General features: G+C 42.3%; 1 protein-coding gene across 1 annotated transcript in view; it reads right to left on the bottom strand.

The window, feature by feature from the left end:
* Nucleotides 1–18,531, bottom strand: part of PAPSS2 (3'-phosphoadenosine 5'-phosphosulfate synthase 2) — a 68,139-nt gene extending 49,608 nt beyond the window's left edge. The window contains exon 1 of the mRNA XM_079794249.1: nt 18,332–18,531. Within this exon, the coding sequence (XP_079650375.1) occupies nt 18,332–18,358 (27 nt within the window). The 5' untranslated portion in view covers nt 18,359–18,531. The remainder of the gene's footprint in view (nt 1–18,331) is intronic.
* Nucleotides 18,532–18,877: the final 346 nt, after the last annotated feature.

Here is an 18,877-nt window from a genome sequence, read left to right as displayed (position 1 = left end):
TGATACCTACTACGACATGGATGAACCTTGAAAACATCATGCTGCTGAAAGAAGCCAGTCACAAAAGATCACATATTTTGTGATTCCATTTGTAGGAAACATCCAGGAAAGAAAAATATTTAGCGATAGAAAGTAAACTGCTCGTTTCTTGGGACTCGGGGTAGAAACGGGACTGACTGCACAAGGAGTCTTTTTGCTGTGGTGGAAATGTTCTAAAATTAGATTTTGGTGATAGTTGCACAACTCTAAATTTACTAGGAATCTTTGAATTGTACAGCTAAATTGGGTCAATTTTATAATATGCAAATTATGCTTCAATCAAGCTGTTTTTTAAGAATAGTCCTTCATGTATTTATTCTTTGATGAAAACCTTGAGTTAGCCCATTTTATTCTCTCATTCAGGATCTCTTCAAATTCTTGTAGTGGTTCTAAAATATATAATTTTTGTCTATGACCACAGCTATACACGATAATTCATTTTACCTCTAACACTTATCTTAAATGTAAAAACACCCCTTGTTTGCTTGTTTCGTTATTTTCATGAGACTGTGGTAAGCATGGATTCAAGAATTTCAAAGCTACGGCTGAGCTGTGTAATGCTAACAAATGCCAACGTTAAGTTGAGGCTCTATGGAATATGTAAGTAAATAAATGGTGGAATATTCACACAATGGACTACTATTATACAGCAGGGTTTCTCAACCTCTGCATAGGGGGTAGGGAAGGTGGTCCTGTGAATTGTAGGATGGTTAGCAGCAACTTCCCCCCCACCTTCTTGTGGCAACCAGAAAAATCTCTAGACATTACCAAATGTCCCCTGAGGGGCAAAATGACCCCTGGCTGGCAATCACTGCTATGCAGCAACGACAATGAACAAATTCTAGCCAAACACAACACTACGGACAATACTGATGACTCTCACAAATATAACTGTGGCAAAAGAAGCCAGATAGAAGAGTGTATGCTATTCAATGGCATCTATATAACATTCAGAACCAGGCAGAACTAATCAGACAGTTTCCTTGGGAGAGCGTGTCAGTGACTAGAAGGGGCTTCTAGGATTCAGGTATGATTCTGTTTCTTAATGGGGGTGCTGGTTACATAAGTGTATTCACTTTATGAAAATTCACTGGGCAGCCCATTGAAGATTTATATATTTTTATATGTATATATTATACTCTAATAAACATGCTCCATTGCGGCTGCTGCAGAAAGAGGGCATTCAAGGTGATTCGGGAGCGGCTCAGCACCTTTCTAACAGGATGCTCATTCATCCCTCCACAGACCCACCAGGGCTCCTCTGGCCCACCCTGAACTGTAAGACAGAATCCAGTGTGTTCCAATGATGAATGGAAGCTTGTTCCTGAGGAACTTTGTTATCCAGGTGCCAAAGCCAAGAAACCCCTCACCCCAGCCCATTTTCAATTCACACTTGCCAAGCACAGGCCTAAAATTGATTTCAGTGTGAAACTGAACTAAATGAAGCCAAATAAAAGTAAAGCTCATTCCAGGGCTAAAGAAAATATGGGTCTAGTTCCCTAATCTGAGAGCACTACAAGTGCCCAACGTGGCAACTACTGGTGTTAGTTACAGTAGTGGAGAATGAATTGTGCTGGTCCATTCATGTTCTCACTCTCTTGGGGCCCTTCCTGACTAATCACTTGCCCTGGCAGATAGTGGACTGGGTGCCAGAGTGGAGGTTGTGGCCATAAAGACCTTTGATCTAGGCAGAGTTAGGTGACTTCAGACCTAGGCCTAATCATCTAATGACCAATGAGTTCATGTTCCAAACAACTTAGCTGAAAGCCTCAAAGTATCAGGAGTTACTATTAACCTTCAAACCTTGTGTGTGTGTGTGTGTGTATTTACAGATAAATAAATAAGAGAAAGACAATTTTCCATGAGTCCTTTCTGACTCAGGTACTAACAGCCATTTATTATCCCATACTATCTTTCAAGGATTTTTGTATAGTGAACAGCATTGGACAAAAGAGATTCCCTCCAGAGTAAAGGGCCAGCCTTCCTACTGCCCATTTTAAAAGGTTTAGGTTCCCTAAGCTTAGAGTTCCTCTCCTGTAATGTAACTCACTGCTTGTGTGTGTATCCGTCATGGGAGATGGGGGGCGGGGGGGGGGGGCAGGAGAAACAAACACATGCTAATGCTCTTACTGCTTGCTGTGCTGTAAGTAATAAAGTCCTTTGTCCTGACCCAGGAGTCTCATGTTTTCTGCCAGCACCCATGAAACTATGGCAAGCTAATTTATTAGATTGCAAGTGGAATAAAATCACAGACCCTTCACAGTTCTTGACTATATAATTGTTGACTGATTGATAGATAAGAGTTTTCTGTTTTTGAAAAGTAAATCTCCTACCCAGCCACACAGTTCTCTTAGTTTACTAGGTATACTTCCAGAGATAGTCTATGCATTAATAAATATATGTATCTTTTTTTTTTATTTTCTCCCAAATATTACCAGGCTATCGACACTGTTTTGCACTTTGTCTTTTATTTACTTAACAAATGCTTGGAGTTCTTTCCATATTGGTATATTGCGGCGATACCTCATTCTTTTTTTAACAGTTGCAAATTAGTCCTTACTATGGATATATTATAATAACAAAATAGTACAGAGTATGTACTTCAGCAGTTCTCCTACTAATTGATATTTAGGTTGTCTCCAAGCCTTTGTTTCAAAATGCTGCCAAGAATAACTTTGCACATTCGTCATCTTACCATTTGCAAGATTTGCATAGAAAAAAGCTCTTGAATTTGAATTGTTAGCTCAAAGAATATGCTCACTTTAATTTTGATATTTCCAAACATCTCTATGGCGATGGTAGTAATATACATCTCCACTAGCAATGTGTGAGTGCTTGTTCTCTCATGTTGAGCACAACATGTTGGCTTAAGTTTTTACCTATGCCAATCGATAGGTGAAAAATTGAACTCATACTTTTAATTTGCATATCTTGCAATGCATTAGACTGAGCATTTTTCATATGTTTAAGAGCCATTTGTATTTCCTTTTCTGTGAACTTCATATTCCTTCCCCACATGTTTTTGCTATTAGATTGCTGATTTTTTATATTGATTTATATAGAAGCTCTATATATTTTGGAAAGCAGCTCTATGTCTTCTATAAGTTACAGAATTTCCCCCAGGTTGTTGTTAGTCTTTTGTTTTAATTAAAAGGAGATATTTTTCCCTGGCTGCTGTGGCTAGGTTGGCTGGGTGTCATTCTGGGCACGGAAAGGTTGCCGGTTCAATTCCTGGTCAGGGCATATGTCTGGCTTGTGGGCTCCATCCCCAGTAGGAGTGTGCAGGAGGCAGCCAATTGATGTTCCGCTCTCATATTGATGTTTCCCTCTCTCTCCCTCTCCCTTCCTCTCTCTAAATAATACACACACACACACACACACACATATATGTGTGTGCATATATATATGTATATATATAATATTTAGCATGTAATTTAAAAAGTGATTTTGTACTCAACTGTATTTTCTTTGTGTGTGGTATCTGAGTTTGTGTGACACTTAGAAAGGTGGTCTTCCTGATTGATTCTGAGTTTACAAAAGATCCATGTTTTCTTCTTGTAGTTTTATGGTGTATTTTTTACAGCTTAACTCTTTGCTCCATCAAACCTCTTCTTTTCAAAATCAATTATTAAAATATACATTAAAATGCTTATCATTATTCATAAGGCTAAGCATAGCTTTTTTTAAAAGATGGTTTTCTGAACTCCGTAATCACTTTTTTAAAAACTCCCCATCCTGTGACAGGTATGGACCTAGATATAGATACAGAGTGGTTCAAAGTACAATCCACTGAATATACGTAATAATGAACCTTATATAATTAATGTTGTTATCCTATAAAGAGATAGTGGATAGAGCTCTTCAGTAGTAACCTGGTAAAAGGATTCTACTCTACAAAATTTTGCAATTATATTGCCTAGGAAAATGAAGACAGCCCAGAAGAGGCACACAGCGCTTCCTTGGGAAGGCAATTTACTTGACAGGTCTCTGTGCTGGTTCTGCACTGGGCTGGTGAGAGGGCTTGGGAAGAATTCCCTTTTCTTATCCACCTGGTTCCTAGAGGCCAAGCCGTTTTCTCCCTGATGTTTTCGGCCCCAAAGTATCCTGACCTGCTGCAGGTGAAATTTATTTTCCACCCTAATAGCCAGATAGAATTATAGGAAAAGAAAAAAAAATTATTTTAGATTTAATATATACAGTCACATAGTTTTCAAAATAGCTGTAACCAAATTCACTTCAAAAAAGGCAGAAGGAAAAAAAAGAAAGCTGCAGTCCAAAAGAAATCAATGTTAAATCAGAAAACCTGCTGCTAATTTAAGACCTGTCATTAGCTTGAGTCAGCTAATCTTTTTAAGCTTAAATACCTGCACTACATGCCTACCTTTTCTTTTACTTACTACATTAATAATGAATAATCTGTGAATATAAGACAACATATTATTTTAAAAATCCAACGAGATCAAAGTTAATCAGAACTCATAATCAGATAAACCACGGCAAGAAATCTATTAGCTTGGGTAGAAGAGGCATGATTATTTAATTTGACTCATTCTAAGTAATTTTAGATGATAGGTATGAAATACATATAAATGGACAGCATTTCTGCCCAGGAGGTACTTACATATTTTCCTCAGAAATGCTAGAATTACACCAGCAATGTACCAGGAAAAGAAAGGCCCATTTTTGGAAGGCTCTTCCAATGTGGGTTCTTCATACCCATGGCCATCAATGTGACAAAGGAATCCTTTCAGATTTATTCCCATTGGAACATACCAGGTTCAGTAGGGAGGTCCGGAGAATTACATTATCAAGAATCACAAGCCACTTCTAAAAAAAACGTGCTACTCTCTTGATTGTGATTGGAAGCGGGGCAAATTTCCAGGAATAAACAGTCACCACAGCCAAGAACAGCTGACTAAGAAAGAACGACCTCCAGATTTTTCCAGAAAGCTGTCTGCTCATTAGGTAATGGTAAAACAGCACAAGAATGGCAAGCTTTAAAATATTCCAGCTGGAATATTTCATTTTAAATATTCCATGAGGAATGCAACCATCACAGAAGTCTGCATTAACTGGTAAACAGACTAACATTTTTGAGAAGAAAAAAAAAATCTGAAAAGGGCGAACAGCATCCTGAAGTAGAGAAAACTGTGTGTTACTAACTACCTGGCAGCCCGGGGGCATGGCACAGTGCTCCATTTTGTGTGGTGAAGGAATCAGGGTAGGCCATGGTTCTCAAGCCACACGGAAGTGAAGCACCTCCTAGCCAGCTTTTAAAGAACGCAACACAGACCAACTCCATCACATTATCTGGGAATGGGATTTAGGCATCAATATTGTGTGAAACTTAGCAAGGGAGAAAAACTAGGCTCAATAATCTCTAAGGTCCCACTGAGATCTCAGTAATTAAGGGAAGCATTCAGGACACGTGTGATGTATGGAAAACAAGAAAGCATAATGCCCACACAGGTGTAAAGAGAATCCTAAGGAGGAACTCTTTGAGATATTAGCAGAGAATGATATTCTCAAATGAGCCTTGGGTCCCTACACATGAACAATAAATACTCTTGATTAATAAAAACAACAACAGCCTGGATGGCATGGCTCAGTGGTTGAGCATCGACCTATGAACCAGGAGGTCGAGGTTCCATACCCGGTCAGGGCACATGACTGGGTTTCGGACTCGATCCCCAGTGTGGGGCATGCAGGAGGCAGCAGACCAATGACTCTCTCTCATCATTGATGTTTCTATCTCTCTCTCCCTTTCCCTTCCTCTCTGAAATCAATAAAAAATATTTAAAAATTATAGCACAGTAATAAATGTGCTTCTTTATCAATGTATTGAACAATAAGATCTAGCTACTTAGGTAGACAGATATAATGACTACCTTAATTTTGTTGTAATAAAGAGCATAGATATTGTTGATATCAAGCTCTGTCTATATCAACTTTTTAAGGTAATGACTATTTCTACATTTTTTAAAATGAGAAACTTTTTAAAAATCCCCAAGGATAGCTTTTATTGATATTAGAGAGAGGAAAGAAGAGAGGGAGAGAGAGAAATATGGATGTGAGAGTGAAACATGGATAGGTTGCCTCCCACACTCTCCCCGACCTGGGATAGAACCCACAACCTTTCAGTGTACGGGATCAGGCTTCAACCAACTGAGCCACACCAGCCAGGGACTACTTCTACATTTTTTATGCAACGATACACAAAGCCAACCAGGATGAAATCATGAAGACTGACATGGCTTCAGAATCTTTTGTTCCATGGAAATAAGAAGGTAATCAGGATGAATTAGCAGCAAGGAATTAATTTAGTTCCCAGTCTCCTCGTTAAAATAAATGTACATCCACAAAGAGAAAAATTTGAAAGTACACCCTTTTCTATATCAAAGCTCAAGTGTTCATTTTTAGAAGCATAGAAAAATATGTATAATTAGCTGAATCACTTAAGTCATAGATTATAGCATTTATAGTTCTAGAACTCCCAATGAAAAGGAAGCCATCGTGTGTTTTGCAGCACACAGTTAACTTGGTATGACCCCAGAAAGAAACCCTTCATTCCAAACATCCTTCAGGTGTCCTTGAGTTTCTGCCTGAGACAACACGAAGTACTAGGCCACTGAAATGGGCCAACTTGGGTTGCCTCTACTATTGTATTAGCTCACAAGAAGGCCCTAGAAATTTTACCTCATCTCTCTACCTTAGTGTCCTTGTTTATGAGTTGCAATACTTATCACTACCCATACTGGGGAGCTGCTAGGATAGTTAAGAAGAATTTCTCAATAAGCTTTGATGAGCATGATGAGATAAAGGGAATGTGCATGCCCAGAGGAACCCCACTATAATTCAGGGAGGTGGCCATTACCTGCAGGGACACACCACCCATATCAAATCGAGTCTCCTAGAAGTGTGTTAACTACATCCAGAAGATGCTCTAAACCACACTATTCCAGTGTTCAACTTAGGTCTCGGCCACCCTTCTGAATGTAGCCCTGTAAGTGGTCCACTGAAGGCTGTATTTTGTTACCTCTGTGTATTTTCTTACACATTTGCAACTCGTTCTACAAACGAGGCTGTATGTGACACAGGCTTCTTGAACCATGAAAGATTAAGATTCTGTGCTGACCTGTGGAAATGCCAATGAAACCTCTAGTCCATCCAGAGAACAGCCCTGTAGCTTGTGGGGCTTTGGGAACTTGTAACTCATGAATGCCCGACTGTGCAGCGCTCGCATAATGAACAAGGCGAGGTCTAGAGTTACATGTAAGTCACTGCAATTATTTCTAAGGACACTTATTCTTGAGTGTATGCATTCACCCATGAGAACACTGAAGCTTTGTATTATTAAGGTGAAATGTTGGGTTCGATTCCAAACACTACTGTTCCTTAAACTGGCCACAGAGCCTCATCCAAACTAACATTTATTGCCTTTTCACGGCATTTGCTAAAATCCACATCTTCTAAAGATTATACAACATTCCAAAAAGCAAATGAGGAAAATTCCTTTCAAAGCAACAGCATCTTTTTTGATTCTTCACTGGGTTAATCTGCAACCACTAAAATTAAATTTAAATGTATATTGACGTGATCAGAATACTCTTTACTCTGACCGTCTTCATAACAATTATATCTGTTACATGCATGGAAGGAAAAGAAGAATCATTGAAAACCTGGCATTCAGACTTAGGAGGCAGTCACTTCCAACTCTGCCACTAACGGTGGCATCCTAAGGTGTTCTTTAACCTCAATAAGCTTTCCAGTTCTCAACTATAACATGGGGATAAGAACATCAACTACTTCATAGGATGGGGTTAGACACTGTAGGGAAAGTCCTGGAATACATGCTTGCTCCTTTCCCTTGGGGAACCCAACAGGATCAACAAGATACCTTTCTGAAAGCCACGGCAGACTTATAATGTCACCAAGAACTAAAACTGTGTGTTATTTAAAAGGCTTATTAGCTCTGGCCTGTGGGGCTCAGTTGGTCGGGCGTTGTCCCATGCACCAAAAGGTTGCTGGTTCGATTCCTAGTCAGGGCACATCCCTGGTAGGAGGCAGGTGATGGATGTTTTGATTTCACATCAATGTTTCTCTCTTCTCTCTCAAAAACGATTTAAAAAACCTTTTTATGAAAAGGCTTAGTAAATAAAAGCCTCAACACTGAGAAGAAAATGAAGAAACCAGGTATTTATGATGACCCAGATTTTTCCATTCAATAAATGTGGCTAGACAACATATTCTTGTTGTCTGTGCTGGGACATTTGACATTATTTTGTTTCCAAGGTGTCTTGCACTGTGAAGACTAGGATTCTGTGATTTAATTTCTTTTTTAATGGATTTAAAAGAAAAAGGGAGAGGGAGACAGAGACAGAAACATCAATGATGAGACAGAATCATTGATGGGCTGCCTCCTGCACGCCTCATACTGAGGATGGAGCCCACAACCTGGGCATATGCCCTGAACGGGAACTGAACCGTGACCTCCTGGTTCACAGGTCAACACTCAACCATTAGCCATGTAAGTTGGGCAAGGTTCTGTGATTTAATTTATATACAGTCACTTTCCTCTCTTCATTCAAATAATGTAACCCCTCCCCAGCAAAGGACTTCAACCTCATGTCCGACAATTACACCCAGCCAATACGAGGCTCCTCCATGTGAGCTTGGGCTCTAGCCTCTTACACAGGCCCTGTACCCAGGCCTTCGAGGTGCCTAACATTGAGGCTATGGCCCAGGACTGCTGAAAACGTGGACTTTCCTGACCTACATTGGTAGAATGAGTCAACTCCCCAAGGTGCTTTTTCCAGACTCCATGGAAGGTGCCTTTTACAACCTCACAATTTATAGGCACTCCTCACTGGTGCCCAGTGAAAGGGAGGCATTATCTGGTTGCCGACATCCTTCAGCCTTGATCTCCAGTTGGGTCAAATTTTTATTGTGGGAAAAATACATTGGTGGCCTGGTTTCCTTTTATCATCTACAAATCACAGTTAAAACTTGGCTCAAGTATTAGCAGCTTTAGTGGAAACAAATCATTCCAATTATGCTGCGGAATCCTGACATGGTTGTAAGGCTAAGCAATAAAAACTATTACCCGTACTTGTTGCGTCTGAGAACAAAGAAAATTTATTTTCCAATTACATACTTTATGTCACCATAAGGAATGAAATGTGTGTGATGGTGAGGGTAACATGCATTTGCTAGTGTATATACCATTTACTCTTTTTTAAAAAAGCGTTGGGGAATGTCTCTAAATAGAATTCATTATTATCATCTTGAGATATATTAGCAGTAGGCAGCTGCCAAAATATTTTTACAAATGAAGCAGTAATACTTTAGTTTTTACCTAGGCCAGCTGTGTTTGCTACTTGGCATTAAGTCTCATTCCCTCTATGAAATCAACAACTTATAACCACAGAGGTACTGATAAGATTTTAACTTCATTTCAGTTAAAGGAGTTCCCTTCTGAGTTCACAAATTTGCTTCATGAGATGGGGGAGGACTACCTGCGTGACTGCACAGGAAATCCCGGGAACAGCGCCTGCCACATAAGAAGCGCTCAGTGCTGGTCAAGAACAAGTCACAACCGAGTGGGAATATTCTCACAAAACATACCTTAAAAAGGAAGACTCCTGATAAATACGCAAATTCCATAGGTGGGATGTTAATGTATAAGCTTGATTAGATGTCTTCTTATTCTATGGCTAACTTGAACACAATGGAAGAATATAGATTTTTATTTTTATTTTTTAGTAACTACTTAAAACGTTTATTAGTGACTCAGTGGGCCAAGAATAGTAATTACTCATGTAATTTAGAAAAGACTCTCTACTGGGACTCAGCAATGTAGTGTAGACTCACCTGGCAGGACCACATAGTTATTGTAATTGACGTGGTGGCACAACATGCACTTCGGAAACAAGGGAAATGGATGGATTTAGAGGTAAGCTGGAAATTCTCAGACCTACAGCAGGGACTGAGAGGCTTTAGTGTGTGACTAAACTTGGTGAACTTTCGCCTAGTATAGTTTTATCTGTATTGCACACTCTGCAACCACTGGCATCTTTTTTTTAAAATGTATTTGTATTGATTTCAGAATGTAGGGGAGAGGGAGAGAAAGGTAGAAACATCAATGATGAGAGAGGATCATTGATCAGTTGCTTCCTGCACACCTCCTACTGGGGATCGAGCCCGCTCCCTGGTATGTGCCCTGACCAGGAATCCCACTGTGACCTCCTGGTTCATGGGTCGATGCTCAACCACTGAGCCACACCAGCAGGGCTTTTTAAATTATTTATTTATTTATTTAATAAAAGGATTAAACTGTTTGAGAAGGCTTAAGGAAGAATAAGCAAGGTTTGAGGTGGGGGTTGAATTTTCGAAAGAGAAACAGGCTAGTCCAGTGGTCGGCAAACTCATTAGTCAACAGTCAAATAGAGTCAAATATCAACAGTACAACGATTGAAATTTCTTTTGAGAGCCAAATTTTTTAAACTTAAACTTCCTCTAACGCCACTTCTTCAAAATAGACTCGCCCAGGCCGTGGTATTTTGTGGAAGAGCCACACTCAAGGGGCCAAAGAGCCGCATGTGGCTCGTGAGCCGCAGTTTGCTGACCACAGGGCTAGCCAATCACAAAATATTTCAAAATAGTAAAGTTGCATTTTCCAAACACTGTTCTCTGGTCTGTATATTCTATCTCCAGAATGTCAAAACAAAATGCTAAAGTTAAATCACTGATAACCAACCGGGAAAGTGGGGTTTGTTTAGCTTTTAGTTTTTGTTTTTAGTGGAGGGGAAATATTTCCCAGTTAAAAAAAAAAAAAAAAAATGAAACAAAGCTGTGGTAGAAAAGGGGCATGTGGTAAAGAGAAAAGTGCGGGGAGAGCACTTAGGTGATGGACCTCTGGCTTAGTGGCAGCATCACCAACTAGCTAGCCTGAAAGATGGCCATGAGCTTTAGCAAAGCTCTTAAATGCTGTGTATCAACTGTAATATAAAGAGCTCGAAGATGAGCTCTGAGTTTTCCTTCCAGAAATTAAATTATAAAAATACATTTTAAAGAGGAAGCAGCCTAAATAAAAAGTAAATAATTTAACATTTTAACTTAGTAGCTTAAAAATGTATACAATGTCAGTTGGGAATTTTATTGCTTTGGGCCCAATGCCACTGTAAGACTGACTGGGCAGAAAGTTGAAAGAATATCAAGGTTTTGGGTAGGGTGGTGCAATTAGAAAAAGTAAATGCTGTGTTTAGAAGAGATTTAAAGACAGAGTTTGAAAGAACTAAAAAACTATAATTAAAGAATATAAGGCTTTAGTAGCTATAGTTAATTATGGCAAGCACAGTTCCTGGTTGGGCTATTCAATAAGTATATGTCGAGTAGATGAAGTGAACAAACATATAAGTGAGACTTGACAGAAACTAAAAAGGGAAAGGATTTTAGAGACTTTGGGAAAACAAAATAATGCACAATGGGACCACCACCAGAGGACCAAAAAGTTAATTCAGGATTTTAGCAGTAAAAAAAAAAAATGCACATAAAAATCATCACCAATGTTTTGAATTGCTGATTCGCTAGAAGTTGGGAAGGCATGAATTATCCATAAGTAATGATTGGGGAAAGGTGGAGATGAATGAGGTAATGGGGAGAAACCTCAGACTCTATTATAGGCAGTTTGACTTGCTAAGTAAAGTCTGCAAATGATTTTTAAAGCACATATGGGGCATAAATTAAAAAGAAAAAAGTAATTGTAGTAAAATTAGAGTGGATGTAGAAGCTTAGTGGGAGAATACCTTTCTATTTAATAGATGGTATGCTGCCTGATTTATGAATCATTCAATAAAGCCAATTAGACCTTTAATTAAAAAAAAACTTAATGGATAAAAAAGAATGTTTTAAATAACAAAACATATAAAGCAGATGTTAACTAGATAGTTAAAGCAAATATAAACCTACCCTAGAAATGATCAAGTTTAATGATGCAGCTTTTGATATATTTATGTGTTTTATAAAAGCTTACTTTCATTGCCAAAATTTAATATTTGGTGCTCAACTGAGCTTGTCATGTTTATGTTATAGTCGTGTTTCCACAGTACCAGTTATAGAAAAATCAACTTCAGTAGTAAGTTTGAAATGCAGAAAGAGTTGCTGATAAGATGTTAAAGGAAGTCACACCAGCCAACTGATGGAAGTCATTTTACACACCATGTGTTATCAAAGGCAAGTTATATTTCAAGTTTTAACACAGTGGCTCTTTTGCAGAGAGAAAAAGTATTTCCATCTTGTGCACCAATTTGTTCTAAAGTAAAACAAAATATTTGGTCATCAAAAAGGCAGAAGAAAACAAAAACCAAATTTTTAATAAACCCTGTATTTATGATCAACCAATGAACCTTCATGAAAAGCTTTATTTAATCTTTGTCCAAAGAGAAGCAGAGGGAGCTTAGACACCAGTGTGAGTCTGGGAAAGGGATTGCCCCTAGACCTGGAGCTGGGCTTGGGCAGAGAGGGACCGGAGAGCATTGGGGGCTCTGAAAGCCGAGGGCACTGGGTGTGCTTCTGAGTTCAAACAGACCCCAGGGGAGAGGAGGCATTACTCTCCCACAGCCCGCAGAGCCCCTAGGGTCCCAGCACAGTCCCAGCAGGATGCTGGGAGTATGGAGGAAGTACCAAGCCTCACTGGGCCCCCCAGAGTTGCACAGGAGCAGCACAGTGACCTCGGGATCTCCAAAGAGAGCGTGGAAGAAGCAAGGAGAGGTGCGGCAGCGGAAGGGACTTTCGGACAGGAATGTGCTTGTACTGCACCAGCACTAAGGAGGAGGCAGGACAGTGAGCATCTCAAGGACCCTGCACAGGCAGAGGCCACCGGGCCCCGGGGAGCATCCCCAACCCCGGGCCTTGGCAACTCTGTAGGGGGAAAAGGATTGCATTAAATATAGCTGGCTTAAGCATACTGTTCTTAGAGTGTCCCCTTAATAAGAATGACCTAGGTATGACAGGAAACATGAATGCTACATAGGAATCAAGATGAGGCTGGGATTTCTGTCTAGGTTATACACACCGATCCTTCCATAAAAACAAATAAAAAATGAGCGGTTAGAATATAAAATAATCTCATGAAAAACGTCAAAAAGCTGAGGGAGGAGGAGAGGGGTCCTAAAGTTAAAATGCCACAACGGTGCTGCTTGTACAGGGAAGCTTACTTGTTTTAAACATTGACAAGTTGTGGTCTGAGCAGTTAATTTGTATGTAGCAGCATACACTTTCACATATAATTACTATGCTTTAAAACACGACGCTTTGTTACAGACCCCATCTGTCCACTTCTCTGATGGGTTTGAATAAACTATTCCTGTCTTAAAAAAAAAAAAAATTCCAAGAGCTGACAAGACAGCAAGAAACGGCCAGGCCAAATGCTGCAGAAAAGCAGGAATCTGAGAGGTAAGCAAGCTGGGAGGCAGTTGTATCCTGGTAGGGGTGGATCCCAGCTGATTGACAGCTTCACCCGGAGGTGGAACTAATCAGAGCCCAGGACCCACCAAGTGGGGTGAATAAAAAGGCCTTCCTTACACTGAGGGTCCTAAGAGTCACTCCCTACAGATGAGAGTGAACCAGAATAAACCCACGGCCCACTCTGAGAGGCTGCAAGGGCAGATGCCTTGGCAATGAAAGTATACGTAGGGAGGTGGGTCCCCGAGATGTTGTATACAAGGGCCAGCCCTTGTGACATCACAAGTCAAATTTACGTCACCTGGGAGGTCTAAAAAACTTGCAGTGGGCTAAAGTGGTCCCAGACTAGTAATGCCACCAGGCACCTGGCAGAAACAAAAGCAAATGTAAGGGGGGGGGGGGCGGGGGGCGCAGGAGGCCATTCATCCTAAGCCTCGAAGAATCCCTGAGTAATTTTTCAGTGGTAATGACAAATACCCAGGCAAAAATATGCAAGCCCACAAGAACAGACAGATAACAGGGGTAGGGGTGTGTGTGTGGGGGGGGGGGGGGGGGGGAGAGATCAAAGAAAAATCTAGATCCTAAAGCAAATTCATTCTCTAATGAATTCTGTAGCTGTTTATGCAACTAATATTTATTGAGCACCTACTCTGTGCCAGGCTCTATGCCAGGTTGCCGGGCATATATGCCATTTCAGCTGTCATATGAACAAATCACCCAGAGATGAAAGGTTAGTGGAACTGCCATTATATTTATGTTTACTTACTATTCGTTTCTGTGTTTTCCTAAGACTTCCAAACACGAGGACCCGTGAGTGTCCATTATTTAGTGATAGGTTTTGAAATACACAGTAATCTCCAAGGACTGAGATTGACACTGTTGATTCCTTTCCCAGACTTTCAGTCCCTAAAGGTTCCATGTTCGAGTTAAGCCTAATTATCCCCTAAGCAAACCACAGAGCCACGTGCAGAAGCAGAAAAGTGATGAAAGACAAGGAAAACTACCTCAGAGACACTGAACTCAGAGTTAAGTACATCTATCTTTACCAGTAAAAGTCCAAACAGATAATCTTAAGAGAACATCGTGAATTGGACATTAATTTTAAGGTACATCTGGAAACAGCTGAAGGCACAGGAGGGTGGGAAGAATTTAGTCCATAATTTACTTATACAGAGATTGCCTTTCTTGGCCAAGGTGGTTGGCAAACTCTTGCTAATATTTGGGTTACTCTGATGCATTTTCACACTAATTATCAACCTTTGTCTCCTGCCTAGCTTTTCACAATAAGGATTTAAATAGCCTCCACACTTCACCATTTGCTTGTTCTTATTATATAATATATAAATATTCTAAGGTATTAATAATTATATAATATATAAATATTATCTTATTATATAATATATAAATATTCTAAGGTGGTTGTCATTTACTGAGCCTTCGGAATGTATGACTTGTGCTTTCTTCTCCTTGTTTGCCAGACCACAGCAGTGTCATAATAATAATAATAATAACAATAGCTACTTACTCTTGGCCTGGATCTGTACAAGACACTGTTTAGAAGTTATTTACTCCTCAGAACAATTGTAAGGGGTAAGTCATTGTTACTCCCTTTCTGTGCTCAAAGTTGGACAGACCTGGATTCAAATCCTGTCCTGCTTTTGTCATTTCTCCTCCCCTAAAAGATGAGGCTCAGTTTCCTGGATGAAGGCTACTCTGGGGATGAAATGAAATACAGTGTGGCTGAGTACCTGGCCTCTAGGAAGCTGCAATGGTTACCCATCGTGAAATTCATGTCTTGCCTTAGGCAGCAGCTTCAACTACTAGCTAGACAATCTCTTGCATTTAGGAAGAGTGTTACGCTGTCAATACCCCTTCACTTCCTTCCCAACCACTGGCTTGTTTGATCCTTTGGAAAATATTTTAATACCTTAGTATTGACCGTTTGAGATTGGCTGTCTTCAGGACATAGTAACTGTCTGTCAGCCTTGAAAAATGCTAATCCAGGAAATGATGCAAGAAGAAAGGACCAGTCCTCTGAAGGCAGTCTGCCTCCTTCCTTCTCCTAGGTTTATGTGTGTCAGGGGTGTGGGGGTGGCCAGTGTTGGAGGTAAGTCAAGGGGGGGGTGGGTATGGAGGGATGTGACACGTAGATGTCCTAGGTTTCCAAAAAAGGAATGTGCCACCTTCCCTTATAAAAGAACATGTCTCTTTTTCTTTTTCTCGGGCTTGTGAGAAAATCATCCTACTTTCCCTTATTTAAACAAACCTATGTACTTACTCTTCTCACAGTGGTCTGGATTGAAAGGCTATATTCATCAATGTGACAGAAAATCCTGGGAAAGATGTATTCACCCCAGTACACCGCCTGGCACACAGTAGGGACTCAACAAATGTTTGAAGTTACTGCAGTGACTGTAGTGTGTCCTCTGCTGGTAATGCAGAAAATAATGCAATGCTTCTCCTCACTCTTAGATAGCCTCCTCTATCAGCAAGATTCACCTGTCAAATAATTAATTAGTTGAGAAGTCACACAGGTGGACAGAATTGTGTTTGGCCTGCAAGGTTTCAATGTACATTTTGAATGAACATTTAAAGCTTCAGAGATTTCATCTACATTTATAGCTGGCTTGCTCTACCCAATAGTATCTACCTGGTCCTTCTGGGAACTTGTGCTGGGGCCTGGATTATACATGTGTTCTCGAAATCAAAGTTCACAAGTCCTGTTAGCTATATCAGGTGTTAATTTGATCCTAGAAAGACCTCCCCCGCCCCCCCCACACATACACCACCAAAACAAAAGCTAGAAGGCTCAAAATGTGTAAATACACAACCCAAACCCTCCAGCCCTCAAATTCTCTCTGAAAACTTGACTCTGCAGTTCCCACTATCAGCTTGTAAAGCCCCGTTCTCAAACCCGAGAACCCTCCACTTCACGGGTTCTTGCTAACCAGAGGCATGAAGAGGAAAGACCAGGGCCCCTTCTCTCCTAATGCTTGAAAAAGCCCTCCCACGCCCCCCCACCCCCAGCAGAACTGGGAAGGAATTCTTGATGCAAGCAGGGAGGAAGCCTTAAAACGCCACTGACATAAAAGGCTACTAAATGCCACAGTAGCTTGTCATTTAGAAGGTGCCATTTAGAATTTTATAGAAATTAATCAAATTAAATAGGCCTAAAACGCAAGTGATTTTCATTTGACACTATTTTAAAATATATTACAATCCTGAGAGTCTCCCCACTTTAAAATAAAAATCATTCCTATAAAGGCAGATAGATCCTGACCATTCTCCCTTTTCACATGGATGCCACCTCCCTCCTGGACTCTCCTTTGCTGGCCCAGTGTGGTCCCCTGAAACCACAGAGCCCCCTTTCCCTTGCTGCACAAGCCCATGCTTCTAGCCCCTGCATGGCCTCTTCACTCTCCTTCCCCAATTCTTGATTTTCCATCTCTCCTCAAACCCACCACAAATACTCCTTAAAGATATTTCAGTAATAAGCATTATATAATACTAATAGTAATGACATGATTATACATTACTGATATATTACATTAATGATACATTACTACTTATAGTAATGCCATTTAGTGAGCACCTACTATGTGCCAAGCACAAGTTTAACTATTTAAGAGAAGTCAGTCCATTGAGCACCCCCACCTTCACCTGAGGCTAGCAGTGTGGTAGTTAAAGATGAGTGCCCAGCAGTCAGACTGCTGGCTGGGATCTTTTTTTTTAATATGTCTTATTGATTTTTTTACAGAGAGGAAGGGATAGGGATAAAGAGTTAGAAACATCGATGAGAGAGAAATATCGATCAGCTGCCTCCTGCACACCCCCTACTGGGGATGTGCCCACAACCAAGGTACATGCCCTTGACCAGAATCGAACCTGGGACCCTTCAGTCCGCAGGCCGACGCTCTATCCACTGAGCTAAACTGGTGAGGGCTGCTGGCTGGGATCTTAAGAAGGCTTGCTGACCACCTCGGGTGTGGTCCAAACGCTGTCTACAAGGCTCCTTGAGACTCTGATTACTGCTGCCATATTGAAGGATGTGAAATTTACAGAAGTCCCTATTGCTAAGTGGGAAAGGAACTTTTGTCGTTGACAAGCCCTCTGTTTCCCATCAAAGGGATGTCCCGGCAATTCTTGACAAAACGGAGCCTCCTCAAGACAATCCCCTCATCTTACTCCAAGGCGAAGGAGGAGTCCCCCACGCCTGAACCTGAGGTGCCCCCAGAGCCAACAGGGAGCTGAGTTAAGCTAAGGGTTAAATCCTGCCAGTGCAGAAAAGCCATTTCCTCCAGTTAAGTCTAGATCATTGCAGTTTCCTCCGTGAAAGTCCGTCCTCAGAGCCCGTGACGAGAAGGGTCAATGGACAAAGTTCCAATGACCGTCGCCGGCACGCACCCAGAGGCCAGCCCTGGCAGAAGCGGGCAGCTCGGCCCTCCACCCGCTCGCCATCGCCCAGAAGGAAAGGCGGCCTGGAGAAGCTCTTGGGGAGAAAGGACACGTCCCAGCAGGGTCCTCCCTCTCGGCCGGGACCTCCTCTGCAGGCTCCGGAGGTCTAGCCGGGGCGTGACCACTCCGCGGCGCGGAGGTTCCCAGAGGCTCGGGGCGCCGGCGGGCGAGGGCTGCCCCGGGAATCCCGGCCGAGCGCGCTCCCCAGCTTCCCTCCTCCCAGCCCTCCTCTTCCCCCTCCTCTTCCCCCTCCTCCCGGCGCCCCAGCCTCCGCGCCGCGGCTGCCTCCTCTCGGGGAGGGTGGGATCCCGGTGCCCCGGGAGGTTCGGCGCCACCCGGTTGGAGGGGAGAGGAAGGCGGGCGCCTCGAAGCCTACCGTCCTCGGCTTCTTGACCCCCGACATGCTGGCTGCGGCGGCGCCCGGCACGCTGGACTCGGAGCCCGGTTCCTGGGTGCGGGGACGGGGGGCGCACGGGTGGCGTTGGCGGCGGCGGCGGCACGGCTGCCGGGCTCCCGGGAAGGAGGTATAAAAAGGCTCCGCAGACACGTCGCACTTCCCTTGACCAGCCCCCTCCTCCTACTCCTCCTCCCGCCGCGCTCCTCTCCGCCCCGTCGGCTCCGCCAGCAGCGCCCAGCCCAGGGGACCCGGCCGCCGCCTGGGCGGGGTCGGACCGGGCTCCCCACCCGCGGGAGCGGCTGGGCCAGCTCGGGTCCGAAGCAGGACCTGGCAGCCCGAGGGGCAGACCCACAGGCCGTGCGCGGAGCCCGGGGTCAAGCACAGCCTCTCCTTTCCCACTCCCAGCTGGTCCCAGAGCATCCCCCACCCCCACCCCCATCCCCATCCCCGCGCCTCTTCCAGGAAGTCTTCCTGCCTCTGGGACCCAGAGCTTATTTGGTTAAGGACAAGGATGCTTGAAACAGC

This window comes from Cnephaeus nilssonii (genome assembly GCF_951640355.1).
Source record: "Cnephaeus nilssonii genome assembly, chromosome: 16".
NCBI lineage: Eukaryota > Metazoa > Chordata > Mammalia > Chiroptera > Vespertilionidae > Cnephaeus > Cnephaeus nilssonii.
This window is presented reverse-complemented; position numbering and strand designations above follow the sequence as displayed.